Genomic DNA, 27608 nt, shown 5'->3' on the forward strand with positions numbered 1-27608 from the left:
TTCTTAATTTCATTTCCTCATGCAAAAGTTTCACTTATTGACAAATGTTACTCAATTCTATTTATTCATCAGCTTAACACACAGTGAGGTAACATGTAACTAGTGTACCCTTCTTTCCTGCCTGCCAGCCTTCTCTGAAAAGAAGTTAATGCTCAGTTTTACTGCAAACAAAGCTGCAGGGCCCTTATGACCTGAGACCATTTGCTCTCTGCAGGACTTATCCTGCTTAGTGGTGACTGTGTGGTGGTTTCAGCAGTTCTAGTCACTTAAGAGTAGTTGGCTCATTAAAAGAGTCATACGCAGTATGTGGGTGATGAAATGTGTACCCTGCTCGGCCAGATGCCGTATGTCAGCTTAAAACTAAACTGAGCCACAAGAAAGTAGGACTCCACTGAGGCAACCCATCCGGCAAGGTCAAGGTGTTCTTGCTTTATGATATAAAACTTGACAGAGGAAAATAACCCTCTCATGACACACATCTACACATCTGCTCAGGATGCAGGCGAGTAGAGATGAAAGAAGGCTGTGCACTGTTTTCAATAAATGTTGAAAACTGCTTTTCACCATCCTATTTGCACTCAGGAAGCTTGATTACAAATGTAATAACCTCTCACATCCATAGATCTCAAAGACATGGACAAGTAATGTTTACCTTGTCATTTCTATACACCTTCACCTGAAACATCCAGTCTGAGCCTCCACAGTGAAATCAGAATTTCTGTTACCTTTTCTCATGTTACAAGTAAAGAAAGAGTGTGAAACTAGTAAAAATAAAGGTAGTCGAAAAACATTGAACTCTTAACCTCACCAAAGAAGTTATCATCTTCTTCTTGTGCAGTTTTAGTTTCTTCTGTGGGACATAGAGAATAATAAACTTCCAGAGCAATGGTCTCTGACTTGCAACCTTTACATTGTCTACCCAGCAGGCAAAGGACTTTGAAGTTTCAGAGCCCTTTTAAACTATGTGCTTAACAAAACATTAACTCCCTATTTGGGAAGTAATACTACCCTCAATTGGTTCAGGGTTACCAAATTGCCTCAAAATCTAGCTGAGGATACTGTCTGAACCAAGCACTATACTCCTCCCTCTGATTCAGCAACAGACAAGCTTCAATCAAATCAGCCAGACTACAATGATTTAGAAAGTTATTTCCAGTATTTCCAACATGTTCAAACTCTGGTTAGGTATGTGATAGCTGATTGGCCCCAAAGTGTCTCCATCCTAAAATACACTAGCCTAGTAACTCTTGTGAAACTTGACGATCCAGCTCAATCCACAACTCATCGCTCTTGCTTGATGACCATGTGCACTTTCTCCAGTTCAACCCTCTTGATCTGGTGCAGTTAGAAAGCCTGGCTATTCCCAGGACCCTCCTGCAGGGAAAACATTCCCAAGTGTCTCCAAGTCCTTTATCGCCAACATCTGTTTTACATCAGTTTCTCTTGTATTTCACTAGCAACCAAGAGCCTTTTGATGTACATGAGAGGATTAAAAAATATGATTCTCCAAATCATCAGAAAACTGCAAAGACTTTGGTGAAAGAAACATGAACAGTTTGTTTCAAGCCCACACTTGGGCCATAAATACATTCCTCTAACCAGGTTTGTACAATATCATGCTTTGATTTAAAATAAGAAACAAAAATATTTTTTACAATGCTGTCAATACATGAAACACTGTTATCAAAATATTCACTCAGATCCTAGAAAAGCTCCAACAATTTAATAATTCCTTCCTGTGGCAGAGATAATTAAAAATAAGCAAGCTGTTACTTTCATATGCAATGCAGAATGAAGATGGTAAGCTCAAGTTCTGTTTTTTTATGGGAAGCAAAACCCAAATATGTGTTTAAGAAAAAAAGACTACCTACTAAATTTGTTTAAAAATATTTTTACCTTCTAAAATATATACTGTATACTTTGTATATACTTCCTACAATGAATATTAGACTATATTCTTTGCATTAAATGCAAATCTATGTTTACCAGGCAAAGTACATGAACTCTCTGATTTTGCACACAAACCAGAAACAATTTGTTCTTTTCTCTCATATATAACCCCAACTGAAGTAAACGATCAATCTAAAATGTGCATAAGTTCAATCAGTATGATCTGATGCTGCAGTAATTTAACAGTCCATGTTTCACTTTGAAAACTACAAATGTTGGAAGTGGCTTCATGTTAACTTGTTGAACAAAAGCCTTATCTCTCCCTGCCTCACCTTAAAACAAGCAAACCAGATGAGACCACTAGATTCATGTCTTATAGAGAGAAGCAAAAACAAGTATGGGACTTAAAGTTTATAATGCCTACCTGCATCACATATCTAGCCAGGGCAAGCTCTGTAGACTGACCATTTCATGAAAAGCTGGGTGATATTGTGGATAATATCATCCTTGCGACCATTCAAGGAAATTTAATCTCACACTAGCTGACTTCTGCTCTCTAACGATTCCTCAGCTACAACAGACCTCAAACTATCCAAGACCATCGGAAGAAAAGGTCTTAATGAAGACTTGAAAACCCCTGAAATAAAACCACAGACAATACAGAACTATCATTCATTCATCTTACTGGCTGCCTCCGTCTGATCTCAGTAAGGCTTCACAAGTCTGTAATGAACGTGGTACTAAAAAAAAATGTTTAAAAAGTGACTTGTACTACCCAATTATGAAACTATCTGTTAGCAGTGTAGATGACAGCACAGATTAAAAGAGCCTTTAGGTTTGGGTCAGCTCAGAGCCTTAAACGCTGGCATGGCTGCAGACACCCTTAGAAATAAATCTGCTCTTGCCATGCTGCTCAAATCTGGACTCATTGTAGGGACCTGATTCTTGAGAGAAGCCTTTATGCCCTGACAGAGATTTTACAGCTGCTTTGCCATCTCTTTATACTAGCATAATGATAAATGAGTCTTGATGAAAAAAGCTGTTCCATGTGAATATATCTGAAAGCAAAATACAACTTTCATTTTAATTGACAGTATTACTTCTTATTTCAAAATGCATCATCATTTCCCTTCTTCATGCTGAACACTCAGAATCACATAGAAGCAGATGTGGTTCTGAGTGTTCAGCATGAACACACACACAACTTGTTCGTGCTGTGAATGGCTGAGCAAGGCCATGAAGACCAGGAGTGTGTGTATGTGCCCTTGAGCTTTTATTTAGTTATTTGTTTATTCACTTTTAAAGCATGAAAGTCAGAGAGAAAGACTTCTGCTCATCCCAGAAGCATATTAGAGGACTCTAAGCTTCAGCAGACAGTGAGAATGTTCTGTTTCATTACTGGGCTGAATACGAGACAAACACAGCAGAAAAAAAGCCATGGCTTCCCAGAACTGCACTTTATGGTCTTCAAATGAACTGTCATGGCCTCCATGACCAGCATGGGAATTGTTAAGCACCATTCTTAAGCCACCGTCGTCCCCTTTCTCTTTACCTCCTGTTCCCCAGGTGTACATGGGGTGGCTGAGCTAGCTTTGCTCATCTCAGATGCAACAGGGTTGCAGAGCGGAGACAAACTGAACTTACATAAAGGGAAGTGATTCATACGTGCAAAAAGGGAGCCTCCCTCTAGCCCAGCCAAGAGAAGGTTTGATGAAAGGTAGGGGTGGCCAGTAGCATATTTTGTAGATACAGGTGGAGTCAAGAGTCTGCATGTTCTTACTGTGTGGGGCTTTATGTCTAAAACATTAGTCTGATAAGGACAGGTAAGTAACAATGACCGCCTATGTATTGTCATGAATCCAACAAGTGTTGGATTAGAAGTGACTTGTTCACCCAAGCCAAATCTCAAGTTATCCTACATGAAATCACTTACGGAGAAAAAAAAAAGGCACACACAGATAGGTTGGATGGTGTCACCAATTCTTCTGCTCAAAATCTCATTCTGATTACAAAATCATCACAGATCAATGTGTTTTTCCAACGTTCATTAACTTGAACAAATTGTTTGGAGACCTTCTGGCTACAAACAAGTGACGCTTGAAGCTTCCCAATGCTTGTCCCAGAATTACAGACTAGGAGTTATCCAGCACAAATGGCTTCTACCTACATAAGAGTGGCTTCAGTGAGTTGGATAAAATATCCTGGTAGGTCATGCCATGCTGAGGATTTTCTACTAGAAAGTAGCAGATGTCTTGGAAGAGATATTAGAACAAAACAAACAATCAAACACTTAAAAACAAACAAAAAACCTAAAAAGCAAGCTTACAGTGAGATAATTTTCTTGTCTCTAAATTGGAGAGACATCAATTTGATAGATGGACCACTCGGTGGATAAAGAACTGGCTCGATGGCCGCACGCAAAGAGTTGTGGTAAATGGCTCGATGTCCAGTTGGAAACCTGTAACGAGTGGTGTCCCTCAGGGATCGGTGTTGGGACCGGTCCTGTTCAACATCTTTGTCGGCGACATGGACAGTGGGATTGAGTGCGCCCTCAGCAAGTTTGCCGATGACACCAAGCTGTGTGGTTTGGTTGATACGCTGGAGGGAGGGGATGCCATCCAGAGGGACCTTGACACGCTTGTGAGGTGGGCCGATGCCAACCTTATGAAGTTTAACCAAGCCAAGTGTAAGGTCCTACACCTGGGTCGGGGCAATCCCAGGCACTGCTACAGGCTGGGCAGAGAAAAGATTCAGAGCAGCCCTGCAGAAAAGGACTTGGGGGTGTTGGTTGACGAGAAGCTTAACATGAGCCGGCAGTGTGCTCTTGCAGCCCAGAAAGCCAACCGTATCCTGGGCTGCATCAAAAGAAGCGTGACCAGCAGGTCAAAGGAGGTGGTCCTGCCCCTCTACTCTGCTCTCGTGAGACCTCACTTGGAGTACTGTGTACAGTTCTGGTGTCCTCAACATAAAAAGGACATGGAGCTGTTGGAGCGAGTCCAGAGGAGGGCCACGAGGATGATAAGAGGGCTGGAGCACCTCCCGTATGAAGACAGGCTGAGAAAATTGGGGCTGTTCAGCCTGGAGAAGAGAAGGCTGCGTGGAGACCTCATAGCAGCCTTCCAGTATCTGAAGGGGGTCTACAAAGATGCTGGGGAGGGACTCTTCCTTAGGGACTGTAGTGGTAGGACAAGGGGTAATGGGTTCAAACTTAAACAGGGGAAGTTTAGACTAGATATAAGGAAGAAGTTCTTTACAGTGAGGGTGGTGAAGCACTGGAATGGGTTGCCCAGGGAGGTTGTGGCTGCTCCATCCCTGGCGGTGTTCAAGGCCAGGTTGGACAGAGCCTTGAACCACGTGGTTTAGGGCAAGGTGTCCCTGCCCATGGCAGGGGGGTTGGAACTAGATGATCTTAAGGTCCTTTCCAACCCTTACGATTCTATGATTCTATGATTCTATGATAATTTCCCCAGTATATCCATCTAAGTTTCCAATACTGATAGTCCAGGTCCTAAGATACCCAGGTCCTTGCATTTAACAACCCTTCTGTGAATCCACAGCCTGCAGCAATGACTTCCATAACTGAAGTGCATATCAGGTGAAAGAGTATTTCCCTCTGCTAGTTTCAAACTTTCTGCCAAGTAATCAAGTAATTTTCATTTCTGCTTGGGACTAAGTCATGGCTTATGAGCTTATGACAAATAACTGTGCTATACCTTTATAGTCCCAGTCACCCTCTTCTGCACTTGGGCAGATTCTGTTGTGACTTTTTTGAGATGAAGCATTCAAAAGGCAAATATCGTTTCAATGTATAGATGTAAGCATTGTTAGTTCCATAAAATTATGTCAATTCAAGAAGTTTGGACACCAAACCCACAACTATAATAGTGAAATGCAGTAGAGAAGCTACCTATATGTTTTGGTTGAGAAGGTGCAACTCAAATCGCACAGTGTAAGTCAGATCCTCACTGTGCCAGCTGCTGTACAAGCACTGAACAAAAATCACTTCCCCAGCCAATTTAATAAAATAGCAAGAGATAGACAGGTGAATAAAGACACATAAAAAGAAGGTGAAGAGGGGAAGATACATTTGGCACCAAAACAAGTCCTCTGCTCAAGTGAGCGTTTTGTGATTTTCAAAACTGGACTTGCTGTTTAACCAGCATTTGAAATTAACAGTCAGTTTTAAGAAAACTAAAACTTAGTGACTCAAGGCTAAAACAAACAAGCTTGAAGTTGATGCAATATTAATAATCCAATCAGACACTTGTACGTGGGGGAGGAACAGAGCTCAAGGTCTTGCAAACTACAAAGAGAAGAGATAGCGCTGCAAGGATTTAATTTTTTTTTATTTTAATTATATTTTTTCTACTTAAACACAAAGAAATCTGTCACCACTTCTCAGCATACCTGTAACTTCCATTTATGCTTCACACATCCCAGCACAATACTCTCACCCCACTGTCTATTATTTGTGCCTCAGCGGAATGCAGCAGAATTTCTTTCACATTGCACGATATCTGACCTTGTTAATGCTGGTACCAAATCTCCCGCCCCAAGATGTACTCAAAAAGGAACTCTTTCTAGATTACCACCAGGTCCTCCTACACCTGTGTTTTCTAAATATACAGCACTCATGCTGATTGTGCTTTCATGGATTGTCTGCAAGCTGTGCTCGGATGGTGAAGCAGCCTGCTCTCTGAATCGTCCCAGAGGAACAATTTATCTTTCTCATGTTCTGACAGATACTTATTTCCCAAGTATGGAGAAAATCTTCTTTCACTGTTATTGCCAAAACTTCCTCCTTTTATGAATGAAATGTATCAATACCATCTAAAAACTATAAACTTAGGAAAAACAACATATCTCGAATACATGCCACAGAGTTGTTTCAAGGCAAACCTGTTCTCTTTTAATGCCTTGCAGCCATACATTGCAAGGTACAATTCTTTAGTACAGGAAAGCTGTTGGTTTTCCCCTCCTAAACACCTGAATCTTGGTTATGTCAGGTACAGTGAAGTATAAATCTGGAGCCATAAGCTACACCCATGCCTCCATGGCTGAACTCGTGCTACTGTTTGCTCCATGGTTAGGAAGTGCAAAGGACTGGTTCAGGACAAACGGTAATAAAAATTTGCTAATCTCATTCTCAGTATTATCATTAATGACTTGGGTGATAGAATAAGTTGTACACTGCTTAAACTGACAAATGAACAGCCCGGAAGGTGAATAGCATGCTGGTAGGTGGGGGCTGGAATTCAGAACCATCTTAAGGCACTGAAATACATAATGTGCAGCTTCAGTAATGCAAAGAGTAGTAGTTCTGAACTTTGGCTGAGATAACCAAACCAGCAAATAAGAAACCCTTTAGAAATTATCTGGATTTTTCAATTATTCAAAAATAACATGTTTAAGCAACAAAAGGCAAAACTGTGAAAAGAGCAAATTTTATACTGGGAATTTTAAATGGAAACTTTCTATATGGCATGGAAACCTTCTAGTCCATTCAGCATCAGAAAGGGTGTCTGCTGTGTTATGTTCTGGATACCACTCTTGAAGAAGGATAAAGACCACTTGGAATGGGCTCAGAAAAGGATGGCAAGAATGACGAATGTTTGATGCAGAAAATATGGCCCATTAACAGAGCTGGAAAGAATTATACATGACCTGTATAACTAAGAGAAGATTGTGGGGCAAAAGTGATAAATACCTTTCCTTCAAAGGGAAGAGTAATAAGAATTTTCCATATACAAGGGGATGAGAAAAGGGGTAACCAATTTAAATTATGGCAAGGCAAGATTTCTGCAGTCCCTCCCACCTCCCCCCCCCATTTCTGAATCCACTGGCAAACCTACTTTGAAGGAAGGAGCAAGACAGATTCCTTCATGTGCAGTTAGTTACCATTTTTCACATATTCCAGCTTTTGCCATGAAATAGCAATGACAATACATTATAACAGTCCAGATGGTGGTCAGGGGTTTTTTTTCTGCTGTTTTTCCTTTTTTGCTAGTATATTTTGTATGAATTGAGTATAAGTATTTGCTGTCTGCTATGTTAGCAAATGCATTCCTTGATCTGACTTAAAAGGAGGTAATATTTGAGATGCTTGTATTAAAAAAGAGAGGTAAGCAAAACATTTTAAGAAGCATTAATGTTGCTAAAGCACTTGCAGAGCCTCGTGCAATGAAACATAAGTTAGAAGGAAACACTTTAATATTCGGGGGAAAAAAATGTCCAATGAAACCTAAATATGCACTGAACACATATTTGTGCATGTATGTATGTAATTTCTCTCAGCAGCCCCTAAGAATTCCTATGAGGTATTTTGCTGCAACTAGGCTATAAAGAAATAACTTTATCGGAAACACATTATCTCTTTGTCTCAGCAAATAGCTGTGTAGTTATGCTGGCTGCAGCACTTTGTTTAAATTTAGCACCTTAGGAGAAGAACTGAACAGCACTGAGGGCTGACTTCAGTTAGCATTTTGAGTACAGAATTTACAACATGGATGGACAAAAACTATCATGACCACCTCTGTCATTGGTTCGGTTTTCCTAACCTTTACTGCATTAAGTATTAGGGAATGTGCTGCTCAGATAAGCAGATACATACTGCAAGGACTGAGCGGACAAACCAAGCTGCCTGCGACCAATTTACAATCTGAAAGCTGTTTGTGCAAGCCATTTGGGAATGATGAACAAATACAACGTTGGTCTTCGCCCCCTAGTGTTTTCTTAAGAATTATTGTAAAACAACCATAAAAGAAAGACATTTTTAAAAATTACTTTCTTTTGTAAAGCACAGCCAGACAACACAAGCCATGTTCATCTAAAGTATTACATAAAGGTTCTTTGCAAGACAACAACTCGCAAAATTTTTACCAAAATCTCAGGTAGGATGAATCATATTTGCTGCATAGAGAGCAACTTACAATTCGTACTTCCTAATTGTATGCACGTAGTGGTACAAAGACTGGCATAATTTGCTTTAAGAAGTCAAGCAACTCAAGCAAGAGGCGTCGTCTGGGTTCTGTGCATTAAAGTGGTTTGCATTAATAGGACTCAACAGATCTGCAAATCACTGCACAACAGAGCATTAGATGTGGTTTAGTTACATACAGATGCTGAAAAACAGTTTACTGTTAAGCACTTCACCGCTTGAGTGAATGCATGTGCAAAGCTTGCCCCAGCAAAGAGCCTCATTGGTGAGGCAAAAGTGACAAAGGCTTTCCAAGAAGTCACGTACAGAAATCTTCTGCTTGTCACAGAGGAACTACTAAATGGAGCTCAGTGCTTTAGCTTGCTGCTTGTAGTTTTAACAACATGGCAGATAACAACTGTCAAATTGCTGGCAAACAACTAGACAGTGAGGCACTGAGGGACCTGATAACCCAAGAACACTGTGGGCAATCAACTGGACCAGTGCTAACAGAGTGAATGAAAGGACTGGATCAGAGAGGGAATGTGAGCAGGGTTTATTATTATTATTTTCTAAAGTATTAATCAAGCATAGCCCAGGTCTGAATTTACTAGTACTTTTAATTTTCTTCTATTAGATGCTCAGTTTTTATCTTGAAACAAATTTCAAACAAGATCGTACCACACATCCAACACAAAAGCAGTCTCTGTCCTTTATCTTAGGGGGTTACTGGAATGAGTGACTTTGCATGCATTTTCATCCTCACCCACAGGGCTAGTTCTCAGGAAAAACAGCTCATTTTTGCTAAAGCCCACAAGAACATGAAATCTGGAGCTGGTTATGAAGACAGCTATTTAAAGTGTGGGTGAACTAAATCCTGCTGCTGGTGGGAACCTAGTGGCAGACATTTATTGCCCTCTAGAGCAGGAAGGGCTCCTTATCTACTTAAAGAGAATCTATTCAGTTCTGAACAGCACAGTGTTTTAGTTTAGATAGCTGGTCTTTCTAAAATAAAAGGCAAAAATACAGAAGAAATTTGCAAGGTGATGCAATACACCAGACAAGCCTGCTCTTGTACTATTATTAGTATAATACATACTTGAAATGTATATAAATATGTACATCTGATCCTGTCATAAAAATAATCTCTTTTACGTTGCAGAGCACTTTACTTGAAGGCAAAACATAGCAACCCTGGCAGGTAAATTGCCCAGTGTTTATGTGTCATTGAGCATCACCTCCCATTTAGTTTTCTATAAAAGCCATTACCTAGCAATGATCACAGTGATAAGGCAGCTTGTTATCCATTCCTTCCTTACTGAAATAAGCACAGCCTCATGGACCAGCTTGGGAGATTCATTCAATCAGATGCTAAAGGTATGTGACTAGACATTAGAGTGCTTTACGAAGAGTTTCGTTACATTTTGGTAGGTTTTTTTTCAGGACTGACAACCAAAATGAGAAAATCTGCCTCATTTCTCTTTAACCTTGTCCAAAAATAGCAGTAGTGTACATTTTCAAGATATAAAGAGAGAGATGAAAAAAGCTTGTAGAAAAAAAAATCATAGTTACTTAAGCGGTGAGGAAAAGTCTCTAGCTATTGTCCTTTGTGCATTTAGAATAAAGACAACAGTTTTAACTGGGCAACTACTTTTCTGAATGATATAACTCCTTCCAGGCAAAAGCTCCTGCTCCTGCTGAGCTATATTTTAAAAGGCCATTCTTTTTTAATATGTTCCTTAATGAAAATCCAATCATAATTAAACATTGGGAATATAAAAATGAAAATTTTGTACTCTATTTGTGCTATGCAAAAGCTTAGCTTCCAGTTCTTCCCACTGAGTCCTGTTATATTTTTTTCCTCACTAGATCAAAGAGCCTATTACTGTTATCTATCAGCTCCCTATACAAGCAGTTATAGACTGTGACCAACTACCTGCTGAGTGAAATTAAAAACCCCTTTAAATTCAATTATTCAATTTACAGTGTTAATATTAAAGATACTGTGAATTTCTGAGGTTTTTATATAAGCTCATAACAGTATGTCCCTGGCCATGTGTCCCTGGTTATACATGCAAGGAACTTATTTCTTCTTTAACAACACTGACTGGAAAATCAGGTTTCTCTTACTAACCATGATGGTTCTTGAGGCTTCTCCAGTAATCAGTGTTTCCTGAGGCAAAGCATCTGCACCCATCTTGAACATATGAGCTACCTTATAGTTCTTACATTTATGTTCTATATTCGGTTCCAAATATGAGATTTGCTCTTAGATCTGGATTCCTCTCATTTAGTTACCTCCTTGCTTTTTTACTTAACCATTCTCTACCCTTTGGATCATTATAAATTGGGTTTATTCACATCTTTGACAAATTACTTATTTTTTTTTTTAGCTTAATGCCTACATTAAATGTACTTAGTATTGGTATTAAAAGAACTTAACACTCCCAAGACCTTACTGTCTAATATGTGTGAGGTCTTGCAAGACCTTACTGTCTGTATAGCAGCAACTTGGATACTCAACTTCCAGCTAGTTCAGCTGTGTTGGTTACACAGCCTTAGTCCAGACACACAAAGCTCAAGCTTTGCACAGCATACAATGAAGAGTTAATCATTTATAATCTCACATCTATGTATTATTCTGGTGTAGTATTTTTACTATTCATTAATCGAGATTTGGAATAACCATTCTATTATTAATTATATATCACTGGAATGTACCTGTTCCTCAAATAGATCAAATACCAAAATAAATGGTTACTCCCAATTCACATATTTCATACTGATTTTGAATCCATCACATGTGAGAAATTTCAGAAATTTACCATGTGACTCTATGTTAATTTTTTTTATTTTTTTTTTTTTTAATTATAGCATTTTCTAATGAAATTTGAAAGTAGAGTAATGATCCTTAAAGACACTCACCTAGCAGTGCTAGTTCCTCTGGGGAAACACAGCAATGAAACAGCAATATGATATTAGATAATCTTAGGTACTAACAGCAAAAATTTCACAATCACATAAAACATCCTGCATAGCTACTGTAGTAGGTACGCACAAGAGCTAGAATACAGCTTAGTTACATATTTGCATAGATTCTAAGTTACACTTCTTCTGATTAAGCTAACCAGTGGGTTTTGATGGCAATGCACTTTTAGCTAGGGATAGGCTATCATTCTCTTACCTAGCACAGTATGTATAGCAGGAATGAACACGCACAGCACTTTCCCTGAGAGAAAAGGGTCTGACTGCTTGTGGTCTCTTGCTAGAGTCTATGGGCAGCAGATGCAGACACATGGTAGGAATGTACTTTGCTCTGCTGTTACTCAGGAAACATGCAAAGTACTTGTCCCACTGCACATGCACTGGTGAGAGGGAAGCTTAAAGCAAGACAAAAGCACAAGTGGGTGAACAGCTTTGCAATAGGATCCAATAGTCATTAGAGCTAGGAGAGAAACTTTTGGACAGTTTTCCAGCAGAAAACTGATGATAAAGAGGGGTCACAGTAAATTCAACCAGTATTGATCAAAGTTCTTACATCTTTAAAGATCAACATAAAGAAAATTCTTTCCCTTCAGAAACATTTTGAAATCCAGCATCATCTGAGATTTCATTATCACAGTCCAGAGGCTGTGCAGACACCAAAGCAGCACCCCAGATTGCTGATGTGGTCATGATAGCTTTGGCAGATGACTCTTTTACATCCCTTTGATCCTCTGTCCAACTGTAATAGCCTCAAGTAAATTAGTCTTATAAAGGGTATATTCTCTTCCTCCCATGCATGCCACACTATTAAATCCATTTTTGGTTAAAAAAATGTAATTAGAGAAACATTTAATTGTTGTTAGATGCTAATCTAAATTTATTTTCAGGTCCTAATTGTTATTGTCTCACAAACTTTCTTTAATTTACGGTTCCTATGTACTTTCTTAATGACAAAATAAAGTAGCAGATAACAATCTGTAAATGAAACACTTTGCAACCAGACTGGTCCAATTATGACTACATACAGGAAAGGCCTTATTAAGTTTCCCTCATTTGGATGTTTTGAGAGAGAACATTTTGTTCAAATCCATGCCCAAAAATCATTCAGCAACAAGCATAAGAAAATGACTACATTTCTAGGTACTGATTATGTTCATTACTGTTACAGCTCTTAAACTTAGATTTAAAAATAGTTTGGTTTTTTTTTTTAACATCACTTTGTAGAAAAGTGGGATAAATGAAAACTAAAAACATTCCCATTTCAAAGTTAAGGAATCAGACATGTACAAGCCTAAAAATCAAGACAGTAGATTTCCTTTTGAGCCCATAACTTCTCAAGTTTTATTCAAAAACTTTTAATAGTGAAAATGTAAAATCTCCTTTCATATCATCCCATACCTTTCCTTTTCTATCTTATTTCTCAGAGCAAGTATGAAGGACCAGGCCTTTAATGGGATGTTACTGTAAAAATCAGATACTCAGCTTTTTACAGTAGGTTCACAGCAACCTACTGTATCACTGGGGTATGCCAAAATCCAATCTTTTCCACAGAAGTGGAACTACTCTTTCACATTAATGTGCTTAAAAATTTGTGTGCTTGAAATACTGCAAGATATAGTCTGTTCCCAGACAGCACTGAGCTCATCTCTTAGCACACAACTCTTCTATCCTCAGAAGCAAGTTCACTACTTAAAGAGAGAGTTTACAGTTAAAGAAAAATTTTACAGCTACTTCCAATATGAAAATTCTGTGGTTTCCTTTAAGAGTCATTTAAATGCTAATTTTACAAATGTGTTTTCACTTTGTTCCATGTCAAGGAATATTGAAAAAGATACGGTTGTACTTAATAAAGAAACTGCTGCCACATTTGGACGACAGAAGGAATTATCATCAGGAGTTTGCCTTATCCACTTCATTTCATGGAGTGCATAATATTGTTCAAACACAGAGCAAGACTCGCAAAGTATTGTGGCTGTTCATAGTCATGGGCTGTTTTGCCACTGTTACATGGCAAATCTGCAGTCGCTTCATCTACTACTTCACCTGGCCAACCACAACTGCAGTGGTAATTCAGTATGTGGAAAATGTCCAATTCCCTGCTGTGACTTTCTGCAACTTGAACAGGTAAAAGTTATGTTTGTTATTTGCTCTTTAGAGGCAGCACCTCTTTACCTGAAAACAGTCAGCTTCCACAACATGCCTAAACAAATCATATAAGATAAGGAAAATATGGCCCTGAGAGGCATGTCTTCCACACCACCACATGAGATTTAAATGAAGAGGAAAATACAAGAACCAAGGAAGGGGGTTGCTTTTTTAATCTTCCCCCTCCTTCAGATGAACAATTGCACTACAGATTTTTACATTTCAAAACATAAGTTTTGAAACATAAGAAAGACCTCTGGTTGTGTTCTTCTATGTATGAATGCTGCTTCTACAGTGTAACTAAGGGACAGTCATCAGTTACACCCAAGTTAAAAATAAAATACAAGATTTGCAAACATAGATATCCAAACAGAAACCTCATACAAATGTAGAAATCTTGGGCAAAGCAGATGCTGTTTTTCAGAGGTGCTCAACCTTTATGGTTCTAGCTGGTATCAGTGAGATTTTCAGAAAGGAAGCATTTGGTTTCTTTAGAAGTCATGGAAGGTCACTACAGATTTCTACATCTGAAGATAATGGCCAAGATTCAGATGCAGCCTCTTTGAAAATAATGTAATAAACCTATGGCCTGGTTTTTAGAGGAACTATATAATTTAGGAACAGTTTAGAAATACAGAAAGTTTCCCCACATTGTTTCCTCAATCTTCTGCCTTTTGCTGGCAGAATCAGCCAGAAGTCCCAGTCTCAAATACCTGGAACTGTTTGCCTCCTTCCCATTGCCCTCCATAAAGCCATCCTGGGTTATATTGCACAAGATTCACTGTGGATGGAGCCACAGAGGTCACGGGAATGTGGACTGTCTCCACACTGGGGGGTAGTGCCTTAGCACAGCAGGTATATGAGATCACTGCAAATGCACTTACAAATCAATTTTCTAAATTATAGAAGACAGCTTTTTTGAAAGGCATGGATCCTCCCAGCTAGTTTCCCACATGTAAATGTTCAGCTTTTCATCAGTTCTGCAAATCTGGTTGTTGTCTTAAACAGATGGCAAATCTATTTTTTCAATAAACAACTGCACACAATAGAAATATGTCCAATATGACTGACCAGAATAGCCATTGGAAGGTGTCCATTTTCTGTTTTCAGATATGGAAAATACCTCCCTAGAAATGGAGACTATATTCTTTATTCTATTTATATTATATTCTATATTTATAATATATTCTTTAATATATAATATATTATATACATCTATATTGTAGAGATCAAAGGGCGATGTGGTGGGCAAGAATCACTTATAGTTTGCGAGCAGACAACAAATTGTGTCACAGATTTGGCAAGAGCAGCCTTAGATCTGCAGAACTCTAAACAATTTTTTCTCCTTCCCACTGACAGGTTCCAAGTTCATGCAGCAAGCAACCTCAAGATAGTTTTTTTCATTTGGAGCATTGTGTCTGGAGTACTCCACAAAATTTCTATGGAAGACAAATATTCTCAAGAGCTCGATGATTTTCTTCTTGGGAACCAGAACTTCAGCATCAAAGAGTTTACAAGGAAAAATGGGTTTTATCTGAACAGCAGCACATTGCTAGAATGTGACTTTTTTGGAAAGCCATGTTACCCACAGGTAAAGATGTTTATTTTACTAAAACAGTAGCATGGAGGAGAAAGGGGTATATTCTTACCACTCCACTTGAGACATCTACCTTTGCCAGCCACTCCCCACTATTGTCCCTTTACAGTCAGCCAACGGAGAAAGTCCTGTTCTAAACTACCCTGAGGACTCCAGTTCTCCCACTGACTGTGGAGACAGCTTGCAGGACTCCCTAAGCTGTAAAATGGGATTTCAATCTAAATTGCTTCTGCCCAGTGCCACTTCTGCACAGACAGCAGCCTTTGAAAACTGTCCTAACTCCAGGCTGTATTTAACAAACAACCTTGTCCATAAATGGCCTGTAATGAAGGTCAGTTTGAACAGTTTTTTGCATTACATGGTTGCATAGTGTTGTTCTTGAGGTCAAGAATATAGATAGCCAGGGTAACTACATGCAGAATGCACAGGAATTTTAAATAATGAGGTGAAAATAGTCCATCTTTGGGAATTTTGGACAACAGCCAAAGAATATGAGCATCCCATTTTTATGCCAATTCTTCCATACAGCAATTCCCAACTTAAACAGAATATGTGAACAGAAAAGTTAGGACTATGTTCTTTCAGATATTACCTTTAGATATGCTATAGCTTCTAAAATTAGGCATTGGAGAGTTCTCAAAACTGAAGGATACGAGTGCTAATAACTAAAACTAAAGCAAATATTGTACTTTCATGTGTAACATGATATTTAATTTTGAAACAGTCTTCACTAAACATGTACTGGAAAAATTAAACAAGTTGGTTTTGAATATATAATTTCTATATAACGTAACACATATAGAAAAACAAGACTTCATTAATTGATTCTGAGCAGCTCATAGGTATTAATAAACAATGAGAAATTTCTCCTTTAACCTTAACTTCCTACAGAAAGGGTGAAATCCTTCTGAATATTTCCATCAATTATCACTTTTCTGATTGGAGTATTTAGCATTGCCTTTAGGAAAATCAAACAAACACTCCAGCAATCCATCTCTTGCATTGTAATTCACTAAGGAAACTTCGTTCCTTTTATTCTTCCCTATTTTCCTTTATTGAAGGATTTTGAACATGTTTTCACTCAATATGGAAACTGCTTTACTTTTAATCACAATGATCTTACAGCAAGAAGAGTGAGTTTGTCTGGAAGAGGCTTACATTTGCTTTTTGATGTCCAACAGGTACAAATATCCTAATGATTATAAACCACAAATCGTGTAATAACTTATAGATGAGTGGAGTTGGTTTGGTTTGTGTTTGTGTTTGTGTTTGGATGGTTTTACACAGACCTTCAGAATTTCATGCACAAATTTCTATATGAAGACCATTTCTGGGTGAGAGGGTATTTTCAAGGGAAGATGTAACACAGATTTTAAAAGTCAGAATTATTGGCTCTGTCCCCAGCTAAATGGCTTTGAAAGTTGTGAGTGCATGTGTATGTACACATATGCAATTCACCTACAGTTAAAACATGTCATCAGAGCAGAAATCTCATTTTATACAAGCCCTTTGGGGTGACATAATTTCATTTTAATAAAAGGCCCAGTAGAGGAGGTCGTATGGTGCCAGCTTCTAAAGCATTACTGAATTTTAGTTGCAGCAGCTGTAAGTGCCCAATGACAGCTAAGATCTGGTCTTTGCACTATAGCCTCTGGCCTCATTAGAATTGTCTTTGAGCAACAAAACCCAGAAAATTAATATCACCTTGTGAGATCAGCAAGGAAAACTAAAATTTTGAGTGATAAATGACTTACACATTCACTTTTATTCTCTAGGAATTATGAGACAGGAGTGACAGGTTCTGGAGAGAGGAATGGAAAGTTTGCTGAAATGTCATGGGTTGCAAGTAAAAGAAGTGAATATCCAAGTTATGAGTAAATGTTTATCTATGTCTTCTTGCTTTTGAAACTGGTAGATGACAAAAGGAATAAAAAACCCCTGAATTTTATAGTAACTGGAAGGAAACCCACAGAAGTCATCAACAAAGGGAATTTAAGTCAGTTTGCTTTTATACTTATCTGTAAATTGTCAAAAATGTGACTAGAGATGCAAGACCAAATCAAAAAGCATAACACCATTTTAAATATAGCTAAAGCTTCAGATGGTAAGCAGAGCCAAAACTACTTTAAATAACTCTTTTTTTATCAGGAACAATTCACCGATGAACCTTCTCTTGGTTATACTGATGCTGGTATAACTTTTGATATCCATTCACCCAAAGAACTTCCACGCTTTGATGGTTTAGGTTTACTAACACCAGTTGGAATGCATGCACAGGTTTCAATCCGCCAGCTAAAGGTAAGGACTTTGTCCATCAAGTGGAAGTATTGGTCTTTGCTATCTCTAATTCTCTTCTGAAGTGTGACCTTGAATTAGACATTTTGAAAGTTAAAATATTTATCATGCCACAGTGACTTCTAAAATTAACATTTCCTCCAGACACACACAAAATTACTGCAATTTGTGTGGGGCATGGGAGGGCGTCACTGGTCTTCATAATCAGTATCTATTCAAATCAGTCTGTCTTTCTCAACATTTTACAGTCTTGCTGACATATAATGATACGAGGACACCACAGCATTTCCCCATCAACACATTCCATTACCATTAAGGCTGTCTCAGATTCCTAGTGGAAATCAAGTGGAGAGGACTATCCTTCTGTGCTAGGCTTTCTGATTAGGTCCTGCTTTTGCTGTGAGAGGAGTTGATTTTATAATACCAAAAGCACAACCTGTAATTGCCTCCAATTAAATCACAATGTTACTGCTTATGTCTTCAACAGGCTTCCTTTGTACTTTAAAATGTGAGAAAATAACATTTAAATTTAAAACTGAGACAAAAAAGAAAAAGAAAAAATCTTCTGTTATTATTATCCTACAGTCAATTATCCAAGAATACCCATGGGGAGAGTGCAAGCCTGATAAAAAGCTTCGGTACCACAGGATTTATAGTACTGATGGATGTTTGCAGGAATGCAAAGCTCAGTATATACAGGATTGGTGCGGCTGCTTGCCATTCATTCTTCCAGGTATTTCTCAGGAATATCATCATACCATACACTGAGCATCTTGCTAGTTTCCTCACCTGTTATTGAACAGCAAAGGAGATAGGGAAAGTCTCCTCTTTCTCACCTTTCCAGCATTAAAAGTAATGATGATAATGTCACCTGTCTCTGAAGTAAGAGCTGGAACCCAAATCTCTGCTCTCACAGCTCTTTTTTCACAATTAGGGGGTAAGAAAGCCACTGTCATGCCTTCCCTTTCTGACTCAATATATTTTTAAATATCCCCCAGCAAGGTAGAATGTTTCCACTAAGGCAGACCCATTAATGAGTAATCTCTAGCCTGTTTGTTTGACAGCCTCTTGGAAAGGAAGTGTCAATCTCCTAGAAACTCTCATGGAAAGGGGTTTGAGAAGGAAATTAAATCTAGGTCTCCCTACCCAGGGTGAGAGCTTTATACAGTGACAGTTAGATAGAGGAGGGCAATGTCTTCTTTAACTGTGTGCTAAACTGCAAAGTAATATTTCCATACATGGGAACAAACTGGGGTGAAACTGAGATCATCCGAAATTGGAAAAGTTTGCTGTTAGCCCAGGGTGCTATCTTAGCCCTTAGGTCTCCAATTAACACTTGCACAAAGTTCAAAACTTTTGCTGAAACACATGGGGTGTAATCATACATCCCATCTATCCTACTTTGTTTTTCTTGTTTCCATTCAGAAAACCAGAAATTCCCTGCTTTAGCAAGCTAACACAAAGAGTGCACCACAAGCATAAAGGCAGTTCTGGCTGGCACGTATAATAAAGATATTTGCTCCAACAGCAAGCTTCCTCGCTTGGTCTGTTGTCTTTTTTCACTATGTGCCCCTTTTCTTGTTGGTAACTGCACTATGCCCAACCAAATTGATTTCTCAGTTGTATAACGATAAACATGAAGTGCTGAGCAGGCTTTGATGACATTACATTTCAGTTTGGTACAAATAGAGCTAAGGCTTAGACTCTAATGGAAGTTCCTAAAGTTTGTTGTTTGTTTTTAAGGAAATGGAATAGAATGCGATTTGCTGAAGTATTACAATTGTGTTTACCCAGCAGTCTGTAAGTAAAAACTTCATATTCATATTTTCTAAGCCAATTCCAAATAGTAGACAACACCCATCAATTAAAACAATACTGAAAGTAGTACTGAAACTGACTACCTCCCAGTTCATTAAATATTCTGAAAATAGTGACTAGACAGAGCATCAAATTGATGACAATTAAAAAAGGAAAAAAAAAACCCAACAAACAAAACAAAACAACCCAAACCCAAACCCCATAATAATTCATTTTGCTAATCAGAAATGGTGTAAAATGGAAGAGTGTTCAATTAATCTGTTTTCCGTTATCAAGTCTCTGGCTTGCTTTTTTGCATCTTTGTTGTATCATTCTTCAAGCTCCAATGTTGTATTCTTTTTGTTTGTGACAGAAAAGTGAACAGCACAGTAATAACAGGTTTGCTGATAGAAAATATAATTCAAAATCACTGGACTTTAAAGTTTTATTTTTTCAATAGTAAAATGAACTATATATTTTCAAAGTGCTCCAAACACAAGTAGTTTCCATATGCAAATAATCCATACAGAGTAGATAGAAAATTTGTAAACCACTACAGCAGATTTTCTAGAGAATACTGCAAGTGGTAATCTGAGAAGTAAATTCTCATGAACTCTAGAATGCCCCCTTTTTGATTGTGTTGGATTCTGATATGTAACTTGACTCTCCCAAAGGAATGGATGATTAAGATAACAAGTAGATTAATATGATTTGGTGGGCCAGTGTAGGGGTTTATTTCTGTTTTGATTAGGTGTGTAATATTCAGGCAAGGTGTACTACTATGAACGATGATTATTTCTCCTGTGGCTCTCTTGAAATAGGTTCCACTAAGTTCACATCCTTATATAATCATGATCTTTGATAGCCTGTCATGGTGGAAATACATGTATTATTTTACTTAACAGATATTCTGTGACCAAGTTTCGATGAAAACAGTAAACAATAAAAGAAAATAACCCCAAAAAGTCCCATCAAGGAGGGATAGGATTCAGAGCTGGACCCCACAAGGAGGTGGCATCACAGTACTGAGCAACCTGACTTGTAGGCATCTGGTCCCCAGATCCCCAAGTTAGGTGCTAAGTCTCCTTTTACAGTGCAGGAGAGGTTAGACATCTGATAACAAAATCTTGAATGACAGCACTATCTGTGGGACCTACCATTGGTGAAAGCATGTATTTTAGGAACCATAAAGGCTGGCTATCAATGAAATCCACAACCCCAGCATCCCTGGAGAGCACCTCAAATCATCAACTAGCAGGCTGAGATTATCTTCTCCCTTGTGGTTTGCAAAAGCCCAGACACAATGGCTGCCACCGCGGCAGGACAAGCACAGCATCACGAGCAGGAGGTTCCGGTACACATCTTAGAGTACCAGATATCTTTGGGTGATGGTTTATGCTTTAGGAAACATTTATGCCTTACCATTTTTCTTCTATATTAATTTTCTCCAGGTTTCCCAGATTTCTATAATGATTTCTTTCTGTTAGAGCCTCATCAGACGAATAGCTCCTCAACTTCATGAGCAGCCAGACCTGCAGAATCTTGTGGCTTCTCTTTGCTATTTGAAAAAAAAAAAAAGCTGTTCCTAAGCCCTCTTAGCTGTCTTAAGCCCAATTATCAAATTGGAGGCAGGGGTTAAGATAAAGTGAATTAACTTACCAAGATTTTTATGTAGTTATCAGATGATAGTAAACTACAACTGGCATTGCTCTGGAAGCTGTTTCTGTGCACTAAAATGAGCTAGGCAGACATCAAGGCACCAAGACCAAGGGTTATATACCTAAGTATGTAATCAGAAAGCTAGCACAGAACATGGAAAGTCTTCTGTTGTCCTGCTGTTTAACTGAATGAGAAATAATAAGCACATAAATCCCTAATGAGGCACAAACACTTCTGGGTGCTGAATTTCTTTGGGAAAAAGGGACATAAAAATCTCAACCCTTATCACTGTGCACCAGTTTCCCAAATGCCAGTTACAAATACTTATTTTGTAAGTTTTAAAAGAAAGTTTTAAACTGTGTGCTTTTTTAGAAATTCTATGTAAATTCTTTATCCTGAAATTTCAGATGATATAGAGATAAAAGGATTATGTACAGTAGGAACTCACAATTCCACTTGCCCTGCCCCATGTGAAGATACAGATTATCCTACCACTGTCACCTATTCAAATTTTGGAGGAGAAAATGCTATAAAATACTATTCTACAAAACTGAAGAAAACCCCAGAATACATCAGGTAATCTTGCTTAACACTTTGTCTAATAAAGAAATTATCAATTCCTTTTATGTGTGCTAACAGAGCATATGATGTAAATATGACCTTTAAAAATACATTCTTATGTGTGATAGTAATAACGCTGTCTCTGAGATAAAATAATCTTTTAGACAAAATTGGCTAAGATTTATACATATTTATATATATTAAAAAAATGTACTTAGATACATCTAAGTCTTGTGGGTAACATAGATACTACAATTAAAAAGTAATGTTTTCAATTACCTTCTGTGTCACTGATGTTTTATAACAAAGGGCTTTTTTATCATTTTTGCACATAAAAATAAAGGGCAGGGTTATCAAATCTATCCACAGTCCACATGAGCAATCCAATAGAGAAGACAAATCTTCACCCTTCCACAACTGAAGTCAATTAACCACCTAAATAGATACTATATAAAGTTGTTTTCCTTTCTTTCTCCCAACCCATTCTCAAAGGAAACTCCATAAGCACTGAGAAGTTAAGTTTTAGTGTAGCAAAAATGTCACAAGTTTAATATTCTTTTATATTGTTAGTAGAATCCTCTAATACCATTTATATTATAGAAGTTGTTTAGAAAATATTTGGTACAATATTAGTTCTTATGAGGTAGCAGAAGAGTGAAATAGTGCGGTTCTGTGTGACTGAAAACACTACACAGCAAAAGAAAGTTAGGTCTATATCCAAAAGAAGGGACCTTCTAGTATGAAAACATGTCTCAACAGCATTGACTACACCTTTTATCCAGAAAATGGTGTTAGAACTTATGTAATGTATAGCGCTGTGTCACTCAGTAGTAGCATTGAGCTGACATAATCTACATACTTTTAATTTCATAGAAGAGATATCATATATGCTTATGCTTTAACGGAGCATACATGCCTTATGGTTACCATATAATAAATTGATTCCAGATTTCCTTGCAAACAAACACAAGCATTATATCTCCAAAAATAGAATGATTTCCAGTTTGAAAGATACAGTCTACTGGTCAAAGACCATTTAACACAGTTTTATAGACTGAACTGCTGCCTCTTGCTCACAGCTGTAGATGTTAGCAGTGCAAGTTAAGTATTAAGACAGATGCTACATGAATTCATAGTGTCAACAAAATCAAAATATGTTTATAAGGAACTGTAGAAAATTTGGCTAATGAAATATCTGTGAGTATTTCACTGTTTCAGTGACTTCACTTTTCTTACTCTGAGGCCATCAGTCTGCAAATGCTTGCATATGTTTGTATGTGACCAGTAACTATGTGAATCATAGAATAGTTTGTGTTTGAAGGGACCTTTAAAGGTCATCTAGTCCAACCTCCCTGCAATAAGCAGGGACATCTATTAGATCAGGTTGCTCAGTGTTCTGTCCAACCTGACCCTGAACACTTCCAGGGATGGGGCATCTACTAACTCTCTGGACAACCTGTTCCAGTGTTTCACCACCCTCATTGTAAAAATTTCTTCCTTATATCTAGTCTGAATCTACCCTCCTTTAGTTTAAACCCATTACCCCTTGCCCTATTGCAACAGGCCCTATTAAGAAGTCTGTCTCCAGTGAATATTATGAAAGTCAGACCTGTTGTTATATGCAAAAGTATTAATCCTTATTATCTTTGCTGATTATTTTACTGTCTGTAAACATCATGCATGACCCAGTAATTATTCAATTAAGCAAATGAAAATAAAGAGCATTCCCCTGTTACCAAGCCTTAACCAATAGGATTCCTGTCCATGTATTAATGAGTACATATTCCAAACTATAAAACATTGAAATCTACTTCTTTCTGAAGATGTAAGGAGGGAAAAATTACGTATTTATTTGGATAGTTCTGCTAGCAACTCCATGACAATGGTAGGAAGTCTTATTAATAGAAGCTATGACAACAACATTATTTTTATTACTCAGTGCTACCTAAATTTTAGAATTATCACCTAAAGAGACAGAAGTGATTATTTTGTATAGCAAATATTTCATTATCATGAATATTGTTAATGAGCTCATTATCACTGTCAAGCCAAAAATCTGTAGCTGTTCACACTTCTGAAGAATAATCAGTACTTTTATTCTTAAAAACATCATTATGTTTGCAATCAGTCTTTGTGTCTGTTTTATTCCACAACCCTTATGTTTATATTCTGTTCAGGAGTTAGGCAGATTCTTTCTGTAGACATGATATCTAAAGATGAGCTCTTTACTCATACTGAATCATTTCACAGGTCTTGCTCCAACTCAGATTTACCTACTCTTCCACTTTTGCAACAGGCAAGAATATAATTTATAGATGAAGTAACTAGGTAATGATTAGGTAACTGAGGCTATTAGCAGAGGATAGAACTAAACATCTGCATATAGGACAAAGCCCCTTCTGCACAAACGTGCTCATTGAAATAAACGCAATTAAATAGCAGTTGCATTCAAGAGCAATAGACTACACTTCCAAGCACTCTATCTGCTGTAGGTCAGGATGCCTGACACTTCCACTCAAGCTTATCTCTGTGACCCTCAAAAAGAAGGAGTCTATCTCACAGTACAGGTCTAGAGTTACTTTCTCAACACAGCCTGCAGATCTACTCCTCTGATAAGCTTCTGTTCCAACTGTTGGTATCAGAACACTTTTTTTCCTTCAGTCATTTAACTCATTTTGGTAACGCACATTCTTTAAAAGACACCATCACACTTCCTGACTCTGTCCATGCTGATAAATGTTGCTAAAAGTGAACAGCAATCCTGACTGTCTCAAGTAATACCATATGTATTTGTCACTAGGCAGAACCTCGTGAGTATTGACATTAAATATCGTGATCTGAGCTACAAAATAACTCAGCAGCGGAAGGCCTTGACTATATCTGAGTTGCTTGGTAAGTGAATATTTAACATTTTTTTATTGCTGATTAATAATTAAACTAAAAATAAAGTAACCCACACAAGCAAACCTGGTTTTTATTCTCTCTGTTCCTGAGTCATAGCCTATGTGGGCTTCTAAACAGAAAGCAATACCCTTTATGTTATAATGGTAATAATCATGTCTGCCCCATGGTCATTTTTGATACTGTCTTTTGTCATCCCATTAAAGAACCCACAGTATGGACAGCAGCTGAGAATAAGACTTAAGTTTGGCACTAGTTTGCAGCTGTATCACACACAGGACTGTAAGAGTACTGATGTTTATGAGGGAGAACATGGCGAAGAGAAGCAAGAAAACAGTTAAAAAGACAGAAATAGGAAATATTTGAAGTATATCTGTTTCACAGTGGATGTGTTGTGTTTACCTTCTTTATTTAAAATTTTAAGAAACACATTAGTCTTCTCTAATAAACATTCTTAAGAATATTAATTCTGTTTTCTTAAAGTGATGGATTATTTATATTGAATGTATTTAGCACTTGAACCTGGCAGGGTTTTGTTTCCTTGTTAGACTAAACCAAATGCTTAGGATGACATATGTTTATTTCCTTGTCTTACAGCTGATGTAGGTGGCCAGCTTGGATTGTTTTGTGGTGCCAGTATGATTACAATCATAGAACTGCTCGAGTATATTTTTACTAACTTCTGTTGGATGTGCATCTTTCTTCTATTGAAAGCTCCTGAGATGCCTCAATGGAACAATCCATCCCAGAACCAACCAACACACAAGGAAAAAGAGAAAGGAATACAAGAATGTTAGTGGCCTGTAGAAGTGCAGAACTAATTGTTTCTGCCACTTGTCTTCCTTTCTAAGACACAAAGGAGACAGTAATATTTTGCATTGCTCCTTCTCTGCAATTCTTGTTCTTCCTGCTTCTTTTTTTGCCTAGAACTATTTAACTGTGCTAAATTAAGAGTGAACTTTGGAAAGTCTCACTTTCTTTCTCATGTAAAGAAAACCATAATTTTTACCTAAAATTTTAGAGAATTACCGCTTTTTAAAAATAGTATAGCAAGTGATACTGACATACAGTGCAATTTAGCATTTCTGACCCAGTTCTTATCTTCTGTATTTTGAGTGAGAAGAAATAATACACATGCCAAATTAATCCACACATGCTTCTTAACCACCATAAAGGTGGAGCATTGCTATGCTGAAAAACCATTTTCCTTATTAACAATGAAGTCTTTGCTAGTCGCTTACAACTGCTACATTATCCAATGAGGGATATTATAGCTTTGCCTATCAGAATTAGGAGTGTGTCTAATAATAAGAACTTCTACACTGTTTTATCCATTTGTCTGAAATGCATTAAAAAAAGTAAATTTAGTGAGTCTGCCAGCTACCATAGAGAACTGCAGGGCATCCGAGTGGATGGCAAGTGAGCAAACATAGGCCAAGGTCAGAGTTTAATCACAAAATCACAGGAAAGGCTTTATCTGTGTCTTATTAAAAATCAGTGAGGGTAAGAATTTTGTGGCTTTGATGCTGAATCAGTGTCATGGTTTAAGTGCTGAACCCAGGACAATCAGGCTTCCTGAAAGTTTATGCCTTTAGAAGTGTTCAGAAAAGCTTTTGTGCTTTCCTACTTCTGTGTGGGCCTATGGAGCAGTAGTGGTTTAGAGTCTAATGTTTTAAAAGAATACTTCTGTAATTAAATAAGATTCCAAAGATGTATAATAGTGTAGTGCAGACAGACACTCTTCCCGCTGCGCGCAACACACACTAAAGCTCATAGAACAAAAAGTGTGTACTGGGGGGGGATCTTATGTTCTTTTAAAGTACAATATCTTAGTAAACAGCATAATAATTTTTAAATGTGAAAGTCAATAGGAAAATTTCAATTTATACAATGAAATTAAACAGTGTATCTTTAATACATGTCCTTCTCTAGAATAGGTCTCTACAGTTCTGAACAAATTCATGTCTCCTGACAGAATCTATCAGTCGGAGCCTTTGATGCATTTGGAGGTGCCAAACAGACTGGATGGAAACCCTTAAGGAGAGGCTGACACAAAACAGCCTTGTAAAAGATGCACCCAACACTAATTGTAAGACTGCATGATAAAGGATTATCCTGATTTGAAGCATTGGCTTCTACTCAATTAACTATACATAACAGTAATAGGCAACTGTTTATTTGAAAACTTACAGTTTTCTAGACTTCAGACTAGCACCATACAGACTTTGCTAATCAAAACATTTTTACATTAGAAAGCTCACAAAGGCAACAACATTATACCTTCTGAACAATGGTTCCCCAGTGGTGCCTGGGCTCTGCAACCCTCAGACTGCCCAGAAGCAAGCCTCTGTGCTCTTATGTCAATGCTGTGCCAGAAACTCCAGGCAAGCAGTCATAGCCATGCTCTGTAATTCACACTGTTCTTCCACTATTCTATGTCTGCTCAAATTCAGCCACTATTAATGAATTAGTTTTACAAAGAAAGTAGTAGGTGTACTTACTAAGCAGCCAAGTTAGTATCCTTATCCTTAGTAACCTTATCTTAAAGTTGGATAGAAAGTAATGAAAATGCTACTATTTGGCCATCACTGGCAATATCTTCTCTTCAACAAAAGCCCTAGGATTCAGGAAAAGCAGGAAATGTTTTTGCTTCCTAGAAAGAGATGCCTTGATTTTACTCCTCAGTAGCTGCAGGCTTGAGAGGCCTTAAGGTTAACTTAGAGATATTTTTGCTCCGTTCTTTTTTATTAGTCATTTCTGCTGGGACTCTTCCCTGCCTCGCTATCACCAAGCACACACACACTGGGACAGCAGCTGTACAAAAAGGTCTATCTAACCCCGCTGTCATCCAAGGCGTGTTTT

General features: G+C 37.8%; 1 protein-coding gene across 1 annotated transcript; it reads left to right on the plus strand.

Annotated features, from left to right (window-relative positions):
• The first annotated feature begins 10143 nt into the window (after positions 1–10143).
• Positions 10144–25543, plus strand: ASIC5 (acid sensing ion channel subunit family member 5). The gene is made up of 10 exons (XM_030492572.1): positions 10144–10183; positions 13609–13915; positions 15296–15527; positions 16595–16714; positions 17682–17831; positions 18414–18561; positions 19572–19628; positions 21692–21860; positions 24646–24737; positions 25344–25543. The coding sequence occupies exons 1-10, from the start codon at positions 10144–10146 to the stop codon at positions 25541–25543; spliced, it is 1515 nt and encodes a 504-aa protein (XP_030348432.1).
• Positions 25544–27608: the final 2065 nt, after the last annotated feature.

Source organism: Strigops habroptila, chromosome 7 (assembly GCF_004027225.2).
Source record: "Strigops habroptila isolate Jane chromosome 7, bStrHab1.2.pri, whole genome shotgun sequence".
Taxonomy (NCBI): Eukaryota; Metazoa; Chordata; class Aves; order Psittaciformes; family Psittacidae; genus Strigops; species Strigops habroptila.